This window comes from Hyperolius riggenbachi, chromosome 4 (genome assembly GCF_040937935.1).
Source record: "Hyperolius riggenbachi isolate aHypRig1 chromosome 4, aHypRig1.pri, whole genome shotgun sequence".
Taxonomy (NCBI): Eukaryota; Metazoa; Chordata; class Amphibia; order Anura; family Hyperoliidae; genus Hyperolius; species Hyperolius riggenbachi.
Window position 1 is genome coordinate 159,872,654 of NC_090649.1, and position 18,619 is coordinate 159,891,272.

Genomic DNA, 18,619 nt, shown 5'->3' on the forward strand with positions numbered 1-18,619 from the left:
AAAAAGCGAGGCTTCAGAGAGAAGCCATCGCATTTTCTGCCGGGGAAAGGGATCACTGATCGGGCACCATGGCCCGATTCATTGATCCCTCGGATAACGAACCGCGGGCCGGGAGCACACGGGCACGTGCGTGATCGGCCGCGAGAGCGCTCGGGAGTGCACATGGCATTCTGGACGTAGCCTCTGTGTGTGTGTGTGTGTGTGTGTGTGTGTGAATTTTTTATTTGGGTAACTATAGAAGTGTGAGGGAGGTAAGGGGTTCATTTTAATGGTATATATCTGTCTTTTTATTTAAAAAAAAATGTATGCAGGTGTAATCTTACTATTTGGCCACAAGATGTCCTCACTCATTTTTTTCCTGTTTGTGTACTGTTAGTACGCAAACAGGAAGTAATGCATGCAAGTGTAACTTTGTTTGTTACAATGACTGCAGGCATCTCATTGATGGCGGCAATCATTGACATCATAATTTAGATCCGTGAATGGGACCTGTGATCCCATTCACTGATCTCCGGGCTAATGGGCGGTGGCGAGAAAGCACCTGGGAGCAAGTGACGTCAGCATATATATAATCTACAGCCCTGTACGGGAACTGAAGTTCTGCGGGGCGTAGATATACTGCCACAAATGGTATAACTGGTTAAAATTCTACAGTTTTTCCCAATAGTGGTCTTTTAAATTTTTCAAATAATTATTTTTTCTCTTACGATTCCATTAGCATTCCATTGTCTGTAATGGTTTTGTTGTGAATGTTTTGAGTGCTTTTATTTCACTTTAACATCTACGCTATCTAAGACTGTGTATTTTCTTCTAAATATTTGTTGTTGTTAAAAAAATTGCGATGCAAAATAAAATCTAAAAGGAAAGAAACACACACCAGAGATAAGTAGCCTATATTTATAGTGAAAGCCATTAAATGTTGTCAGGGGAAGTCATTGCACAATATTTGGAGAGCTACTTGTTGTAAGTGTAATGTATTTACTGAGAGAAGATTACATAGATCATGCTCATGCTGCTATTTGTCTTCCTATTGAGAGAGCTGGGAGCTGGCTCCACCCTCCTGCAGCTCTGAACAGAACAGACTGATTCAAAGAACATCTCACTCTACTACCATCCTCACACACAGAATGTGCTTTGATTGTGCCTTGGCACTCCGGATTCACTGCTGCCCCTCATCTGCTGACCTGGTCATATTCTGCAGGATGCTAAACTGACAAAGGAAGATAATGCTGCATAACACAACCAGCACTAGGAGGAATATATGCTTTATTGCCAAGACTAGTGATTTGTATTTAGGATAAAGTGTCAAAGGCAAGTTAAACTATTCTACCTTTTGAATTGCTTCTTCTACTGGATGGAATCTACATTTTGAGTGGAGTTCACCACACAAAACTTATCAATGCAGTCCCTGCATATAAGTCTGAAGATGGATGAAGAAAAAGATGAAGTAAACAGTGAGAAAAGGGTGTAAAGAGAGGTGACAAGGCATCATGGCCAGCTTATTTCAAGCGTGACCTCCTAGATATTAGTGCCATAACCTGCAACCATAATGTCTGTGCCAACAACTGTTTTGTATACAAATGGCTCCAAGTTCATCACGGAGGTGCCAAAGCCACAACCATCTTCAAATGTGTTTCTTTTCTGTCTTACGTTGACTTTGACACTGATTGTCCTGGTGGGCAGTGTTTACTCACTAGTGTCCATGCTGAGATTGAAAAGCAAGACTGCCCTGTCTATACTTGTGACCTCCTTGTCTGCAGATGACTTCTTGAGTGTGGTACCTCTGTCCATCTTTATGCTGAAACAATGGACGAATGACCCCCTGTCACAGCCCCTGTGCACTACTGCTGCTTTTATCTACCTGTTTCAGGGGGTATCCAGCCACTTAAAGGCGTCTATCATTATCTCCTATAACTTCTGTACATCTGCCAAACTGAGAGACCATAAATCTACAGAAGCTCCTCTGAAAGTATTATGGGCAGTTCTAAGCACATGGCTTGTGAGTTTTTCTATAAGTATATTGCCTTTTTGTGGCTGGGGGGCATTTAATGCCACCTCTTGGGGGTGCCTTATAGACTGCACCAGCTCTTACGTGCTCTTTTTGTTTGCTTTTTACTCCGTCTGCTTCTGTGTTCTGACAGTGTTCTCCGTTCCTTTAACTCACCAGCTGCTTTGTTCGGACAGCCAGGAACAGCTACTTTATTTTAATTACAGAGATATTGGTAAAGGTAATCTATCGCCCAATACACCTCTGGGCAGCAACGCTTCCTCTATGTCTCCTGATAATCCTGCTGGCAAATCCTTGAAGAATTTCAATGAGAACTGTGTGAGCTCAGAAGCAGTGTGCAAGAGAAGCCTGGGTGATGATCAGCACAGCCTGAGAGCCAGCAGAAGCATGACAGTGTTATATGCTCAGAAGCGATACTCTCTCATTCTTGCTTTGACTAAAGTCTTTCTGTGGCTTCCCATCATGGTAAAGATACATTATTTCATACCAAAATATGTTTACCTAAAAAGGGCATTACAGTTTTTACCATAGGTGCATCTATCTTCCTGTGTGGAAACACAGTTAGGTCATTCACTCCTGCTGATTCCCCTTTCTGCTCTGTCCAGCATGCAGTGATCCATTTCCATAGCGTATCCTTATACTTATGAAGGTCAAGGCATGACTGTTATTGATGTTGGATAAAGATTCAGTAAAGTGAATATTGATTAACAGGAGAGAGGGGAAGTTGGGAGTTCATGACCTTTTGGTGTTACTACATGATCTTAATTTTGCTTTCAAGCAGAACTCTAATAAGGCTGTTTGTCAATTGGCTTTAATTTTATCAGTATTATTAATATGTATTTATATAGAGATGATGACATCTTCTACATCTTTTACATAGACATGTCACTAACTGTCCATCAGAGGAGTTCACAAACTAATTCCTATCATAGTCAGTAATTGTTTTATGTTCCTGTTTTGTGTTTAACGCCAATTTTTGGGAGGACCAATTAACCTTTTTGTATGTTTTTGTGAAGTGGGAGGAAACCAGGGTTAACGGAAAAAATCCATAGAAACACAGGGAGAACATACAAACTTCATGCAAATCATGTCTTGCCACAGACTTGAATCAGGGACCCTAGCTCTGCAAGGGGAAAGTGCTATCCACTATACCACCTTAGTAATGTGCACACCTGTTAGAAAGCAGTTCAAATGAATGGTGCCCATACACGGTACAATAAAAACGTTAAATTTTCCAGTTTTTTTACCAATTAAATCGAATGAATGTTGAAAAGAATCTTTTTTTTACGATCAATAAAAACGAACGGTTATCACGGTTTTTCGACATAAATGTTAGAAAAAATCTTTATATTCGATCTAATGGAGTAACCGAATTAGCTAATTGAAATAAAATAAAAAAAATTGTACTATGTATGGGTACCATAACGCTGAGCTCGTCACCAGTACAAATGAATTGAAGGTGCCATGCATTAACCTCCACCTTGACCAATTCTGTATGTACAACCTCAAACCTGCTATGATTGTATGTATGACAGTGTCCTTTCTGCAGTGTCCAGGTGAGATTTATATAGTGACATCATCACACCTTGCCCTGCTTCACAAGCCTGAAAGGGGCGTGTCTGACACCAATCTTCAGGCATTTAACAATGCTCTAATAAAGTAATCTTATGTGATTGATTGGAACTTTCTGAATGAATAGTGCCAGAAATACAGTTTGCATTTAGTTATGAAAACAGCAGCAGTGCTGGGAGTATGCTGGACTGGTGATTATAATGCAGATATGTAATATGCTATCCTAGAAAGTTAAGATCATTTTGCCTGAAGTTCAATTAGAGAGACAGATATCATGACTGATAGATTCAAAAATAAAAAGTCACTTCGTGGAACAATAGACTCTGCCTAGAAGAGCTTGGCTATCTTGCTTACCTTGGTTAGCACAGCAAGAGGTATAGAAATGCCTTCTTGGAAGTCATTTAAACTGATTCTGAAAAACATTAACTTTTAAGGGGCAGAAAGCATATTTAAGTGCTTTTATAAAGTGTATTATAGGTCAGGTTGAAGCCAGTGTTTAGAAAATTAATTGCAATAGCTAATATAAACTGGGGGATATTTATGTTCATATATAAAGTTATGGGAAATTCTAATTTAAATACTTTGTCCTGTTACAAGATCGCGTTCATTGAATGTGAAAGCCATTTATCACTTTTTGTTACTACAACCTTGGCATGTCACAAAGAGACACTGCCCTGGCAATGAGCTGAGAGAAATATATGTTTTATTAACTACACATCTGTCAGAGAAAGATGCAGTGATACATATTAATGTGGGTAAAAGTCTCTTGTGGGGGAAAAGGTTAATTAATAGTGCACAGGACTCTCCCAGGACTCGGTATACAATATATAATGAACCTGCAGACTTTATTTTTTGACACTTTAATACATGTAATAAGAATAGCTGAAACAAATGGGAAGCTATACTAATATTACAGGAACAGAGTCCTCGCAAAATTTTAAGTAACCTAAGACAAAGCTTGTTTTCACATTATACAGCAGAAAACAATTTTGTTTTGCAATAAAAACATGCTAGCCTAAAGCAGCCTGCATCCACTTTTTCAAGAGTGCCCAAAACGCAGTGAAGCCACAGGTTATTTAAAGTACTATAAGGGGGTAGGGGGGAAATGAGTTGAACTTCCCCGGGGCTTCTAATGGTCCCCCGCAGACGTCCTGTGCCCGCGCAGGCACTCGCCAATGCTCCGGTCCCGCAATGGTTTTCCGACTTTAAAGTCAGAAATTCCAGAAGTGAACCGGAGGCAGGGCCGGAGCATCGGTGAGTGGCTGCGCAGGCACAGGATGTCTGCGGGGGACCATTAGAAGCCCCAGGTAAGTTCAACTCTTTTCCCCTTATACGCCCCTACAGTATTCCTTTTATAGTCAAATACAATATTTTCTGTTTAAAATCATTCTAATCCCAACGCTTCTTTCTTAGCCTTATTTTTGCACGAGACTGTGGTATCCAACAGTAATATTCGGAAGCCTGTGGCGTATAATGTCAATGTTTCCTGGGTATCATGGCTTACAAAAAAAAGGTTCCATCCCACTGTAAATGCCTGATCCACATCCAGCTAAGCCTAGTATATACTGTGTATATATATATATATATATATATATATATATATATATATATATATACTGTATACTGTATACTGATGTAGGTTTGTATGTTAAGCAGTGCTGGTGCTTTTTCTCTCCTTGACATATAGGTTTGTATGTTAACAGCCGCCATTAGTGGCTATAAGTGGTAATTTGTGGGCTGGAGTCCCCCTCCCCCCATACAAAGTGGGGCTACAAAAATTCAGCTTAAAAGCCTGCAGCACACTAAGACGCACTGAAATCCAGAAAGCACATCCAAAAAGTAAAGAAGGCAGCTGACACGTTTCAGACACACAGGTCTTTAGTCAATGCTTGCCAAACACAAAGATTTGGGGCAGGGGCAGGGGCAGGCATAGGTTGGGTGAGGTCTGTTAGAGTGAAGCATAGGTTGGAGGGTCTGTTAGGGTTATTCATTTGTGTGGGATTCGGTTAAGGTTAGGCATCAGTTGGGGGGAGTTAGTGAGGATTAGGCATCAGTTGGGGGGATTGGTTAGGGTTATGCATTGGTTTGGGGGAGGGGGGTATGCTAGGTTTTGGTATCTATAGAGGGAGGGTTCTAGTGAGAGTGGGTCCAGGTTAGGGGATAGTAAAATATTGTTAAAATGAGAGATATTTTATTAACGTATTTGCATAGTAGAATTACATAGTACAGTAATAGAGTGCATAGTCGGCTATTTCAAGTGCCCAAATTATCACAGTGCCCTTTAACACTACATGAATATTCACTGAATATGCCTACTTAAACCTAGCGTATAAATTGTGGTGATTCCAAAGCCAGTCAGTCACATGACTGCAACACACATGAATGAAACAAACAAGTTAAAGGATATTTGAGGATGGAAAAAGTCCATCAATTATCACTTCTGAGATGGATCCAACTTTCGGATCACAGTCCCTACAGATCCTACAGCAGTACTGACAAATGCAATGATATCACAGATATTAAGCATAAACAAACATTTAATTAGCTGAATGAGTGTAAGCAGCTGGAAAATATGATATGAACTGGGAGATAGGTAGGTGGTAAATAGAAAGTAATTACATACTCATTAGCATTTCAAGACTTATATTTACTTTGCGGCTCACTGGTGTACTACAACATGCATGCTGCAGTTAATTTGCTTGTGATGCCACCTGAGAGCCAAGGCTTCTGAAGTGATAAGTTAATCAGCAAATGTAGCAACTCAGTAGATAGCAAAATATTGGAAGCTAGTGCTTAGTAATAGGTTAGGGTTCACTTTGGGCGCAAGAAGTTAGGTTGTTGGGAGGGAAAGGGGCAACATGCAAAATAATTACTTTCTTACCTTAGGAATTTACTTTTTTTTGGGAAATTTCATTTGGAAATATCAAGTAGGATGTGTGGTAGTCTGTAAGGCCATTCAGGCTGAAACTAAAGTGAAAGTAAAGGTCAATGTTTTAGGCTAGGGGAAGTGTAGAACTTCCCATTGCTGCCTGTGTCCTTGCTGGGAAGTATTTTTCTTTACTTTCTGCCCCAGAGAAACAAGAAGAGGCAAAAAATATGCACAAGACTAACCATGGATCCAAAGCCCCTAAAACACAAAAGATCATGTGTAACTTGAGGGGGGTGTTGTACAATCGCATCAGTATTTTAATAGCAGTTTCATTAAGACATGGAGAAGGAAAGACTTTCCAGCAGGCCATTGTTTGTCTGTGAATGTTACACCTAGGTCGTACCATCAATCCTGCAAATACAAAGCTTTGGGGCCTGCCAATAACACCATCATAGCTAGTCGCTGAAAAATTATTTTGTAGATAGGATGAAAAAGCAGCTACTAGGAGAAAAGGTAACTAAATAGGGACCAAGGAGAGACAGCTTGTGAGAGATGTTTTGTAAAAACAATTACATAGTTGCATAGTTAATTAGGGTGGAAAATGACATCCATCCATGAAATTCAGCATCCTTTTGAACCCCATTGCACCTCAATACCTGGTAAAGAAAAGTCACAGGGGCAAAACGATTTCGCTGAGTTGGTGGTCAGTGTCACATCATAGCTGTAGATGTCCTTCAAAGTAAGGAAGGCATCTAAGCTTTTTAATGAAAGTACAGTATCTGCCATAACCACTACCTGTGGCAAAACATTACATGGCTTAATCACACTTACTGTAAAATAACCCATTTATAAACAATTGGTTAAATCTCCTTTCTCCCATGCATTAGTCAAGTCATCTTGTCCTTTGTACACCTAGCTCTTTTACCAGACCTTTACAATGCTCAAGTAAGCATTTATACATGTTAATAAGTTTACTCTAAGTCACAGGTGTCGAACTCCAGGCTTGGAAGGCCAGGTCCATGCCATCCTTTAGGTTGGACTGAGAAAGAGAGGAATGAGTTCTGCCTGATGGACCATACCTTTCCTGATTCAGACCCATCAATTAATTTGAGCTGTGTCAAAAATGTGTGAGGACCTCGGCCCTCAAAGGACTGGTTTGACATCCCTGCTCTAAGTTTATTTTCCAAACTAAATAAGGCCAGATTGTCAAACTTTTCTTAGTGAGTACGGCCTTTCTTCCCTTTGATTAATTTATTTGCCTGTTTTTTTACCTGTTTTAAAACAACAAAAAATGTCTCTCCAAAAATGTATCCTGTGCCCCAGATGCTGCCTCCCATTTGAGGATGTAATACACTACCGTCTTCTGCTTTTTATTCCTGTTTTATACATGCCAGAATCGCATTTGCTTTATCTGCTGCTGCTTGGCATTGAATATGGTTACTTAATTTATCATCAACCACTATTATCCATTGTTTCACCAAGTCTTATGTTCCCAGCTGTATTATACTAAGTTTATATGGAACTATGCCATTGACGTGTGTAAGATGCAGGACCTTTTATTTATTGAGATAAAATTTAATCTGACTGCCACATGTCTGCTGTCAAGACCCTACTGTGGTATAAAAACTTGACAGAAGTTGTAACCATCACATACTCAAAACTAACAAAGAATTTTATTTCGACCTTCAACTCAAGCTGGACTGATGAACAGAAAGTGAAATCTTTATTGCCGTTACCTTGTTTCCCTGTTCTGCTAGATAATTGCCTGCACTCTGTAAAACCCATCTGTTGCTTTGTGGAATGCCATTATTACCTGACACAAATGTTCTAGCAGTAATGTTAAGTAAAAGAATGGAATTTCACTGCAAATCTGAAACCTCCAGCATAAAAACTACATCCATTTTATTGAAACAGTCACTTTAAAGTAAACATTGCCATATTACTGCCCAGGGAAAACACTTGTGTAATTACCACATTAAATATGAGATCAAAACAGTGGCTACAAGCACTGCTCTCTCGCCCTGCCTCCAGGAACATTCATCCATGGCAACTATCCTCGTACACGTCCCTAACAGTAATTGCAGTAAAGGTAGAATACAAACCAGCAGAAGCGCGATCCTTGTAGGTTATCCGTATTAGAACTCCAGCATAAAACTCTAGTGCTGTTCATGAATGTCAAGCTCTTAAGGGTTCTTAGTCCTTAAAGGGATACTGTAGGGGGGTCAGGGGAAAATGAGTTGAACTTACCCGGGGCTTCTAATGGTCCCCCGCAGACATCCTGTGCCCGCGCTGCCGCTCACCGATGCTCCGGCCCCGCCTCCAGTTCACTTCTGGAATTTCTGACTTTAAAGTCAGAAAACCACTGCGCCTGCGTTGCCGTGTCCTCGATCCCGCTGATGTCATCAAGAGCGCACAGCGCAGGCCCAGTATGGTCTGTGTCTGCGCAGTACACTCCTGGTGACATCAGCGGGAGCGAGGACACGGCAACGCAGGCGCAGTGGTTTTCTGACTTTAAAGTCAGAGATTCCAGAAGTGAACCGGAGGCGGGGCCGGAGCATTGGGGAGTGGCTGCGCCAACACAGGATGTCTGCGGGGGACCATTAGAAGCCCCGGGTAAGTTCAGCTCATTTTCCCCTGACCCCCCTACAGTATCCCTTTAAAGAGAGTCTGAAGCGAGAATAGATCTCGCTTCAGACCTCATATATAGCAGGGGCACGAGTGCCCCTGCTAAAACGCCGCTATAGCGCGGCTTAACGGGGGTCCCTGTCCCCCCAAACCCCTTCTGTGCAGCGGGGGAGCGCTTCCTGGTTGGGGCAGGGCTAACCGCCGCAGCCCTGCCCCATGCGCGTCTGTCAGACGCGTATCTCCGCCTCTCCCCCGCCCCTCTCAGTCTTCCTTCACTGAGAGGGGCGGGGGAGAGGCGGCGATGCGCGTCTGATAGACGCGCTGGGAGGCAGGGCTGCAGCCGTTAGCCCTGCCTCCAGGAAGAGAGACGGCCAGCGACCATTTTCCGACCATCTTTTGCGGGGGGTGGGTTGGGGGTGAAGGGACCCCCGTTAAGCCGCGGGATAGCTGCGTTTTAGCAGGGGCACACGTGCCCCTGCTATATATAAGACCTGAAGCGAGATTTAGTCTCGCTTCAGTGTCTCTTTAAGTGTAGCCCTTAAGGGCTTGAAACACATCCAAAGCAATGCCATAATTTTTTTTATGCTGCTGGTTTAATAAAGACTACCCTACAGGGATATGGTGTCTGCTGGCTTCTAGTTTACCTTTACTGACAACACAGAATATGCCATAGTCAACGCTGCAGTGAATGCTAGGCCTTTGTGAACATACACATTTTTGCATCAGTTTAAACTTAGTTTTGCACAGCAGCTATGTTTTAAAGAGAATCTGTATTGTTAAAATCGCACAAAAGTAAACATACCAGTGCGTTAGGGGACATCTCCTATTACCCTCTGACACAATTTCGCCGCTCCTCGCCGCATTAAAAGTGGTTAAAAACAGTTTTTAAAAGTTTGTTTATAAACAAACAAAATGGCCACCAAAACAGGAAGTAGGTTGATGTACAGTATGTCCACACATAGAAAATACATCCATACACCATCAGGCTGTATACAGCCTTCCTTTTGAATCTCAAGAGATCATTTGTGTGTTTCTTTCCCCGTTTTCATGCACTGAAGTTTCAGGCTGCTCTTTTCTTCCTGCAAACAGCTTTGCCCTTGTCTGTAATTCTTCAGTATGTGAAAGCCCAGCCAGCTCAGAGGACGATTTATCCAGCTTGTAAAAGATAAGAGAGAAGAGAGAAGCTGCCCTAAATAAATAATACACAGGCAGTGTGCATAGAGGGGCCTGGAAGGGGGAGTTCATAGCAGAACCACAACACTGAAGAACTTGGCAGCCTTCCAGACACAGGCCGACAAGTCTGACAGGGGAAAGATACATTGATTTATTACAGAGACAGTGATAGTATAAAGTGCTGCAGTAAGCCAGAACAGATTAGAATAGCTTTTGGAACTTGTAGGATGATAAAAAACAGGATGCAATTTTTGTTACGGAGTCTCTTTAAGATAGCCATAGACAAATTGATAGTTCTTACTGAAAACAGTTAGGTTCCATTCTTTTGATTCAATCCACCAGTAATTAATATTACTGGCAATCTGCAATCAATACCAAGGTAAAATCAGGCAAATTTGCCGTAGGCGCCTATGGAAATATTGGCTACAGATGGAAACTTGGGCGCTGGTGGTGCGTTAAAAAATGTCTGGCACCTGCAAAAAATAGCAGTGGCAGAGTTCTGCTAAAGTGTAGCAGAAGTCTGCCAGAAAGGCAGCAGGCTTTCTGGGAACAGTAGTTAACCAAAAGTTTGGTTCTGCACCAAAGCTCTGTAGCAGAGCTCCGGTGCAAAATAGCAGCAGTAGAGGAACTCTACAGGAACGTTGGTGGGCTTGCAGGGAACAGTAATTAACCAGAGCTTGGCTACATTGCAGCCAACTCCAGTGCAAAATAGCAGTGAGTACAAGGTGGTTAGTGTTAAGTGTAGGTGGGTGGGTGGTTATTATTAGGCATAGGTAGGGGAGGGTTCTTGTTAGGCATAGGTAGCAGAGGCATAGATAGGGGAGGGTTCTGGTTAAGCATAGATAGGGGAGGGTTCTTGTTAGGCATAGATAGGGGAGGGTTCTTGTTAGGCATACATAGGGGAGGTTTCTTGTTAGGCATGGATAGCAGAGGGTTCTTGTTAGGCGTAGATAGGGCAGGTTTCTTGTTAGGCATAGATAGCGGAGGGTTGTTGTTAGGCATAGATAGGGGAGGGTTCTTGTTAGTCATAGATAGGGGAGGGTTCTTGTTAGGCATAGATAGAGGAGGGTTCTTGTTAGGCATAGATAGGGGAGGGTTCTTGTTAGTCATAGATAGGGGAGGGTTCTTGTTAGGCATAGATAGGGGAGGGTTCTTGTTAGGCATAGATAGCAGAGGGTTCTTGTTAGACATACATAGGGGAGGAATTCTTGTTAAGCATAAATAGGGGAGACATAGAAAGGGAGGGTTCTTGTTAGGCATAGATAGCGGAGGCATAGATAGGGGATGGTTCTTGTTAGGCATAGATAGTGGAGGGTTGTTGTTAGGCATAGATAGTGGAGGGTTGTTGTTAGGCATAGATATGTGAGGGTTCTTGTTAGGCATACATAGGGGAGGTTTCTTGTTAGGCATAGATAGCGGAGGTTTCTTGTTAGGCATAGATAGGGGAGGGTTCTTGTTAGGCATACATATGGGAGGGTTCTTGTTAGCCATACATAGCAGAGGGTTCTTGTTAGGCATACTTAGGGGAGGGTTCTTGTTAGGCACAGATAGGGTAGGGTTCTTCTTAGGCATAGATAGGGGAGGGTTCTTGTTAGGCATAGATAGTGGAGGGTTCTTGTTAGGCATAGGTAGGGGAGGGTTCTTGTTAGGCATAGATAGGGAAGGGTTCTTGTTAGTTATAGATAGAGGAGGGTTCTTGTTAGGCATAGATAGGGAAGGGTTCTTGTTAGTTATAGATAGGGGAGGGTTCTTGTTAGGCATAGGTAGGGGAGGGTTCTTGTTAGGCATGGGTAGGGGAGGGTTCTTGTTAGGCATAGATAGGGAAGGGTTCTTGTTAGGCATACATAGGGGAGGTGTCTTATTAGGCATAGATAGGGGAGGGTTCTTGTTAGGCATAGATAGGGGAGGGTTCTTGTTAGGCATAGATAGGGGAGGGTTCATGTTAGGCATAGATAGCGGAGGGTTCATGTTAGGCATAGATAGCGGAGGGTTCTCGTTAGGTATACATAGGGGAGGGTTCTTGTTAGGCATAGATAGCGGAGGGTTCTTGCTAGGCATACATAGGGGAGGGTTCTCATTAGGCATAGATAGGGAAGGGTTCTTGTTAGGCATAGATAGGGGAGGGTTCTTGTTAGGCATAGATAGGGGAGGGTTCTTGTTAGGTATACACAGGGGAAGGTTCTGGTTAGGCATATATAGGGGAGGGTTCATGCGAGAGTTAGGTTACAGATGGGCATAGTAGAATATATCAGTAAAGTATTATGAAATATCCTGAAAGCCACTCCATGTATTTTGTTTTAGATATTTGCATTAACATCCCTGTAACTCCCACTAAAGTGCTAGTATTAATGGTAATTGCAGCTTATTTAACATTGCAAATGATCATATTAAAATGTATAACTACAGTACGTATATGTAAAAATATTTAACACTCATATTTATTACCTTGTAGACAGTTGGAAAAGGAGGAATAACCATTGTATATAAGAAATAAAACAAACATCAAGGCTGCCTTTACGCAGCCCTACTTACCAAACTGCATTTATGATAGATTCAGTTTTAATAAGGTTTGTGTTGAAAAACAGATTAAAAAAGTATACAGCATGACATTGCTTAAAGGATATCAGAGCTGAACCTATTAGGAGAAACGGGGAGCAGGCATGAATGGGGACCTGTCCTGACTGCCTCTGCTCCCCCCGTTCTCCTCTGCACCCTCTCCTTCTTACCGAAAGAACCCACGGCAGCTTCTTCCAGGTTAGCCTTGCAGGCTTTTCTCAGCGTACGGCCGCAGCCAGGAGTGCTCTGCACATGATGTAATTGTGAAGTCATGCACATGCTTAAAGTGCTCCCAACCAGGCTAGTGCCTACAAATTGAGACTTAACTTCGGCGACCCAGAAGAGGCTGCTGGGGGGATGGTCTTTAGGTAAGAAGAAGTGGGTGCAGAGATGAAGAGGGGGGGGGGGGGTTGGGAGTGGTGGCTATCAGGACAGGTCCCCATACATGCCTGCTCCCCCCATTACTCCTAATAGGTTCAGCTCTGGTATCTTTTAAATAAACTGAACATATTAAAGGAAACCTGAGCTCTTAAATATTGGTGTATTTATACTTACCTGTGGCTTCCTCCAGCCCCATGAGGTGCATGGGCTCCTTTGCCGTCCTCTTGGGCTGCTCCGTTGTCTTCTTATTGCCGCCAGTAATCTGACTGGCCGGGTTCTTCTGCACATGCGTGGCTCAGCAGCACGTGTGTCTCTCCCAGCTGCACTCCCACAGGCGGGAGTAGTACTGTGCAGGCGCAGAACGGGGGAGCACGCACGGCCAGGTGAGCATGCAGCCAGGCAGCACATGTGCAGAACCGCATGACTGGCCGCAACTGGCCAGATTACTGGTGGCGATAAGAAGACAACGGAGCAGCAGGAGAGAACAGTGAGGGAGCCCACGCACCTAATAGGGCAGGAGAAATCCCCAGGTAAGTATAAATACAACTATATTTAAGAGCTCAGGTACACTTTAAATACATAAAGTACAGTACATGCATAAATAGTAATTTGGTTGTGTAATGGCTTCTGCATTACTGCAAAGGTTAAAGTGTGACAGAACATGCCTGTATGTCCATAATACAGAAAGGAGCATGTAAGGAGGGGAAACACCAGGTCTTAGGCAGTCATCATTTTAAGTAAGTAGCAGGGTCAGCCCTACCACAAAGAAGACTAAACCACGTGGATAATGTACTACAAGGGGAGGACACTGCAGGGAAATGGCAAGCTTTTAAACTTACTCTCAATCAATATTGTAGTATGTATATCCCATATGGAAACAAAATATCTAGGAATAAAAAAAGGCCTCTATGGATGAATAGAAAGGTTAGAGATAAAATGAAGAGGGAAAAGAATGCCTATAAGGTCCTAAAACAGGAGGGGACCGAGGCTGCATTAAACAATTATAAGGAGTGCAATAAAAATTGTAAAAGAGAAATTAGGCTGGCAAAGATTTAAGCTGAAAATCAAATCGCTAGGGATATCAAATCTAACTCAAAGAAGTATTACAAGTACATCAACTCTAAAAAAAGAAAGGTTGACTGTATTGGACTCCTACAGGATGAGGGGGTGGGAACTCAATGGTGGATGACCAAGGTAAGGCAGAGTTATTAAATGCTTTCTTTGCTTCTGTCTTCACAAGGGAAACATCACTGTTGCAAATTACAGAGGCAGATGAGTCTCAATCTTCCAGCTGTAATATTAAACACTTAACGCAGGAAGAAGTGAAGGCAAGACTAAATAAATTAAAAATAGACAAGGCACCTGGCCCAGATGGCATGCATCCTCTGGTCCTAAGGGAATTAAGTTCAGTTATAGATAAACCCCTTTATCTTATCTTTTGTGACTCTCTTTCAACTGGCAGAGTCCCAGTGGATTGGTGTACAGCCCACGTTTTCCCATTATTTAAGAAGGGCAAAAAATCTGATCCAGGAAATTATAGACCTGTAAGCTTAACATCAGTTGTATGCAAACTATTTGAGGGGTTACTAAGAGATACTATACATGACTTCATAGTAGAAAACAATCTTATTTCTCTGCATTAACATGGGTTTACTAAAGACAGGTCCTGTTTGACTAACATGCTCAGCTTTTATGAGGTAGTGAACGATAATGTGGATATTGGGAATGATGTAGATGTGATATACTTGGACTTTGCAAGGTCCTTCGACACTGTTCCCCACCAAAGTCTGGTGAAAAAGTTGAGGATGCAAGGACTGGGGAAGAGTCTGTGTGCATGGATAGGGAACTGGCTAATGGACAGAAAACAAAGAGTTGAGGTCAATGGATCATACTCAAAATGGGAGACTGTTAGCAGTGGGGTCCCACAGGGGTCTGTACTACTAGTACTAGGTCCAGTGCTCTTCAATTTATTTATTAATGGCCTAGTAGATTCAGTAGTGAGCAATGTTGCTATTTTGCAGATGATACAAAATTGTGCAGAATCCTCAACTCTCAGGAAGATGGGGACATATTGCAACAGGATCTGTATAGGATGGCTATATGGGCACATAAATGGCAGATGAAATTCAATGTTGAAAAATGTAAAGTCATGCATTTTGGTCGTACTAATGGTCTAGCACCATACAAAATAAATGGGATACAGTTGGGGACATCAAACTTGGAGAAGGGCTTAGGAGTACTCATCGACAACAAGTTAAATAATCACACTCAATGCCAAGCTGCTGCAGCTAAAGCTAACAACATTTTGGGATGCATTAAAAGGAAAATAAAAACTTGAGATGCTAGCATAATATTGTCCCTGATTAACTCTCTAGTAAGGCCACATCTGGAATATGGAATTCAGTTCTGGGCACCACATTACAGGAAAGATATTGCAGTTTTAGAGCAGGTGCAGAGACGAGCAACAAAATTGATATGTGGTATGGAAGGTCTCACTTACCAAGAAAGGTTAGCTAAAATGGGTTTATTTAGTCTAGAAAAAGACGCCTTAGAGGGGATCTAATTAACATGTATAAATACATCAGAGGGCAATATAAAAACTTGGCGGATTAGCTTTTTGTCCCTAGGCCTTCTCAAAGGACTAGAGGACATGATCTGCGCATGGAGGAAAAACATTTTAGCCATTTATTTAGGAAAGGGTTCTTTACAGTAAGAGTGATAAAGATGTGGAATGCATTGCCACAGGAAGTAGTTATGGCAAACTCTATACCTGCATTTAAAGGGGGCTTAGATGCTTTCCTTGCGTTGAAAGACATCCATGGCTACAATTACTAGGTAATGCCTAATGATGTTGATCCAGGGATTTTATCTGATTGCCATCTGGAGTCGGGAAGGATTTTTTTCCCTTTTGGGGCTAATTGGACCATGCCTTGTAAGGGTTTTTCGCCTTCCTCTGGATCAACAGGGATATGTGAGGGAGCAGGCTGGTGTTGTACTTTGTTCTCTGGTTGAACTCGATGGATGTATGTCTTTTTTCAACCCAAATAACTATGTAACTATGTAACTAAGTTACGTGATTCTGGGCAGCAGACTGTAGGGGGCAGCAGCATCAGCTCTACACTCGTCTGATCTTTTCCAATCCCTCCCTCTGCTCTGTTGCTTCTGCCTGACTCACAGAGCACAGAGCTTCCCTGCTGTTAGTCTGTGTGTGCTGGCATGCCCCTTACTTACATATGCACTGCCCTCTGCTAGCCCCGCCTCCTCTTCATGTGCCGTTCTACCCTCTGGTAAGGCATGGTTGCACTTTATTTCTGTTTTACACATGTACTGTATTTTTCTGAATATAGGATGCTCCAGACTGTAAGATGCACCTAGGTTTAGAGGACAAAAAACAGGGAACAAAATAAAAAACCCTGATGTGTCCATGGTGCAGGGGCATCCATGGTGCAGGAGCTCCTCCTTCCAAACTGTCTTCCCCTCCTAAGCTACACTGCCCACACATTATAAATTACACTATCCCTCTGCATGGAGTCCCAAAACACACAGCCCATGGTTAATTGCACTTACAAACATAAGTGGCAGAAGCAGTGTTGCCAACCGTCAGTATATTTACTGACAGTCAGTAAAAACTTTGAGCTGCCAGTAAAGTCCATGATAACTTTGTGGTGTCAGTAAAAAAACACTCTCTTCCCCAGTAGATTACAGCACTTACTGCTTATAAGTTCATGTGTCACTCTGGAAGGCACACTGCTCTAGCTAAAGGTGGCCATACATCAGTATGTATATTATGAAAAACTTGCTGCCGCTCAAAGGACTTATGTATATAAATACCTTTATTGAATACAAAAAGTGCAAATCACCAGTCCTGCCTAAAATCAATTAAAATACTGCGGACTACATCAGTAGACTTGGTAGCCAATCGGCCATCAGGTTTGATAATCATTATAGAATCTGATGAAAATCGGTCCAGCAAAGAGAATGCCCAATTGACAATTCAAACTATCCCCTGCTGACCTGCTTCATACACTTCACAGCCCTCTGTCCACAAATAACCTCAACACCCATCCTTGCTCCAACCTTATTTCCATCCATCCCACCCACAAACACATACTCCCCCTACCCTGCGGTCTCTGGAATGCCAGATCCGTCCGCAATAAACTTACAGCAGTCCACGACCTCTTCCTCTCCAAATCCCTCACCATCCTCGCACTCACTGAGACATGGCTCACCTCCTCTGACTCTGCCGCAGAGGCTGCCCTCTCCTACGGGGGCTTCACCTCAGTCACACCCCCAGACCAGACAATAGGACCGGGGGAGGGGTGGGTCTGCTCCTCTCACCATCCTGCACCTTCCGTGTCCTCACCCCACCTACCTCTCTACAATTCACATCATTTGAGGCCCACACCATCCGCCTCTACCACCCCCTCCCTGCCTTTGTTGCGGTCTTATACCGCCCTCCGGGCTCCACCCCACAATTTCTCAATGACCTTGCCTCCTGGCTCCCTCACATCCTCTCCTCTGACCTCCCCACCATCATCCTTGGGGATTTCAATATTCCCATCGATGAAGCCCAGAAGTCCGCTGTGACCCGGCTACTCACCATTGCCAACTCACTTGGACTAGTACAACACGCCAACACCCCCACTCACACTGCAGGTCACACTCTCGACCTTATATTCACTAAATCCACCACCATTGCAGACCTTGACATCGCACCTTTTCCACCCTCAGACCATCACCTTCTCACCTTCAACCTCCTCACGGAAAGCACCTCCAAATTACCCACCCACCCACCTGGTCGATGGCAGCAAGACCTACGCAAGCTCAACCCTAGCGTCCTTGCTGACCCCCTCCATGCCCTCTGGTCCACTCTCCCCACCCTAACCTGTCCTAATCTTGCTGCAGCTCAGTATCGCCAAACTCTCTCATCAGCCCTAGAGAAAGCTGCTCCACCAATATTTCGCCGCCACCGACCCCCTAACCCCCAGCCCTGGCGCACAACCAATACTCGCAACCTCCAGAGGAAAACACGTGCCACTGAACGGAAATGGAGAAAAACTAGACTTAACCAGGATTTCCTACAGTACAAGACCAACCTGCTGCAGTTCCACGCTGCCCTTGCTCATGCGAAGCAGGAATACTTTACCAAGCTTATCGGAGCACAAGCTTCCAATCCCTAGCGTCTTCTTGCCACTTTCAACTCCCTGCTTAAACCCACCCCCCCCCACCCTCCGTTTCCTCCCTCTCTGCCACAGATTTAGCCACCCACTTCACCAACAAAATTGTCTCCATCCGCCAAGAAATATCCAATCTCCAATCTTCACCTCCCACCCCCTCCCAACCAGCTCCTCCTCCACCCTATTCTCCCCTCACAGCCTTCACTCCTACTACCACAGAGGAAGTCAACCACCTACTGCAGACTTCCCATACCACTA

The 18,619-nt window shown here is 43.3% G+C and overlaps 1 protein-coding gene across 2 annotated transcripts in view; it reads left to right on the forward strand.

Moving 5' to 3' along the window:
* The first annotated feature begins 1,097 nt into the window (after window positions 1–1,097).
* GPR149 (G protein-coupled receptor 149) overlaps window positions 1,098–18,619 on the forward strand; it is a 92,666-nt gene continuing 75,144 nt past the window's right edge. For both annotated transcript variants that reach the window (XM_068279271.1, XM_068279272.1), the window contains exon 1: window positions 1,098–2,473. In XM_068279271.1, the coding sequence (XP_068135372.1) occupies window positions 1,550–2,473 (924 nt within the window). In that variant the 5' untranslated portion in view covers window positions 1,098–1,549. The remainder of the gene's footprint in view (window positions 2,474–18,619) is intronic.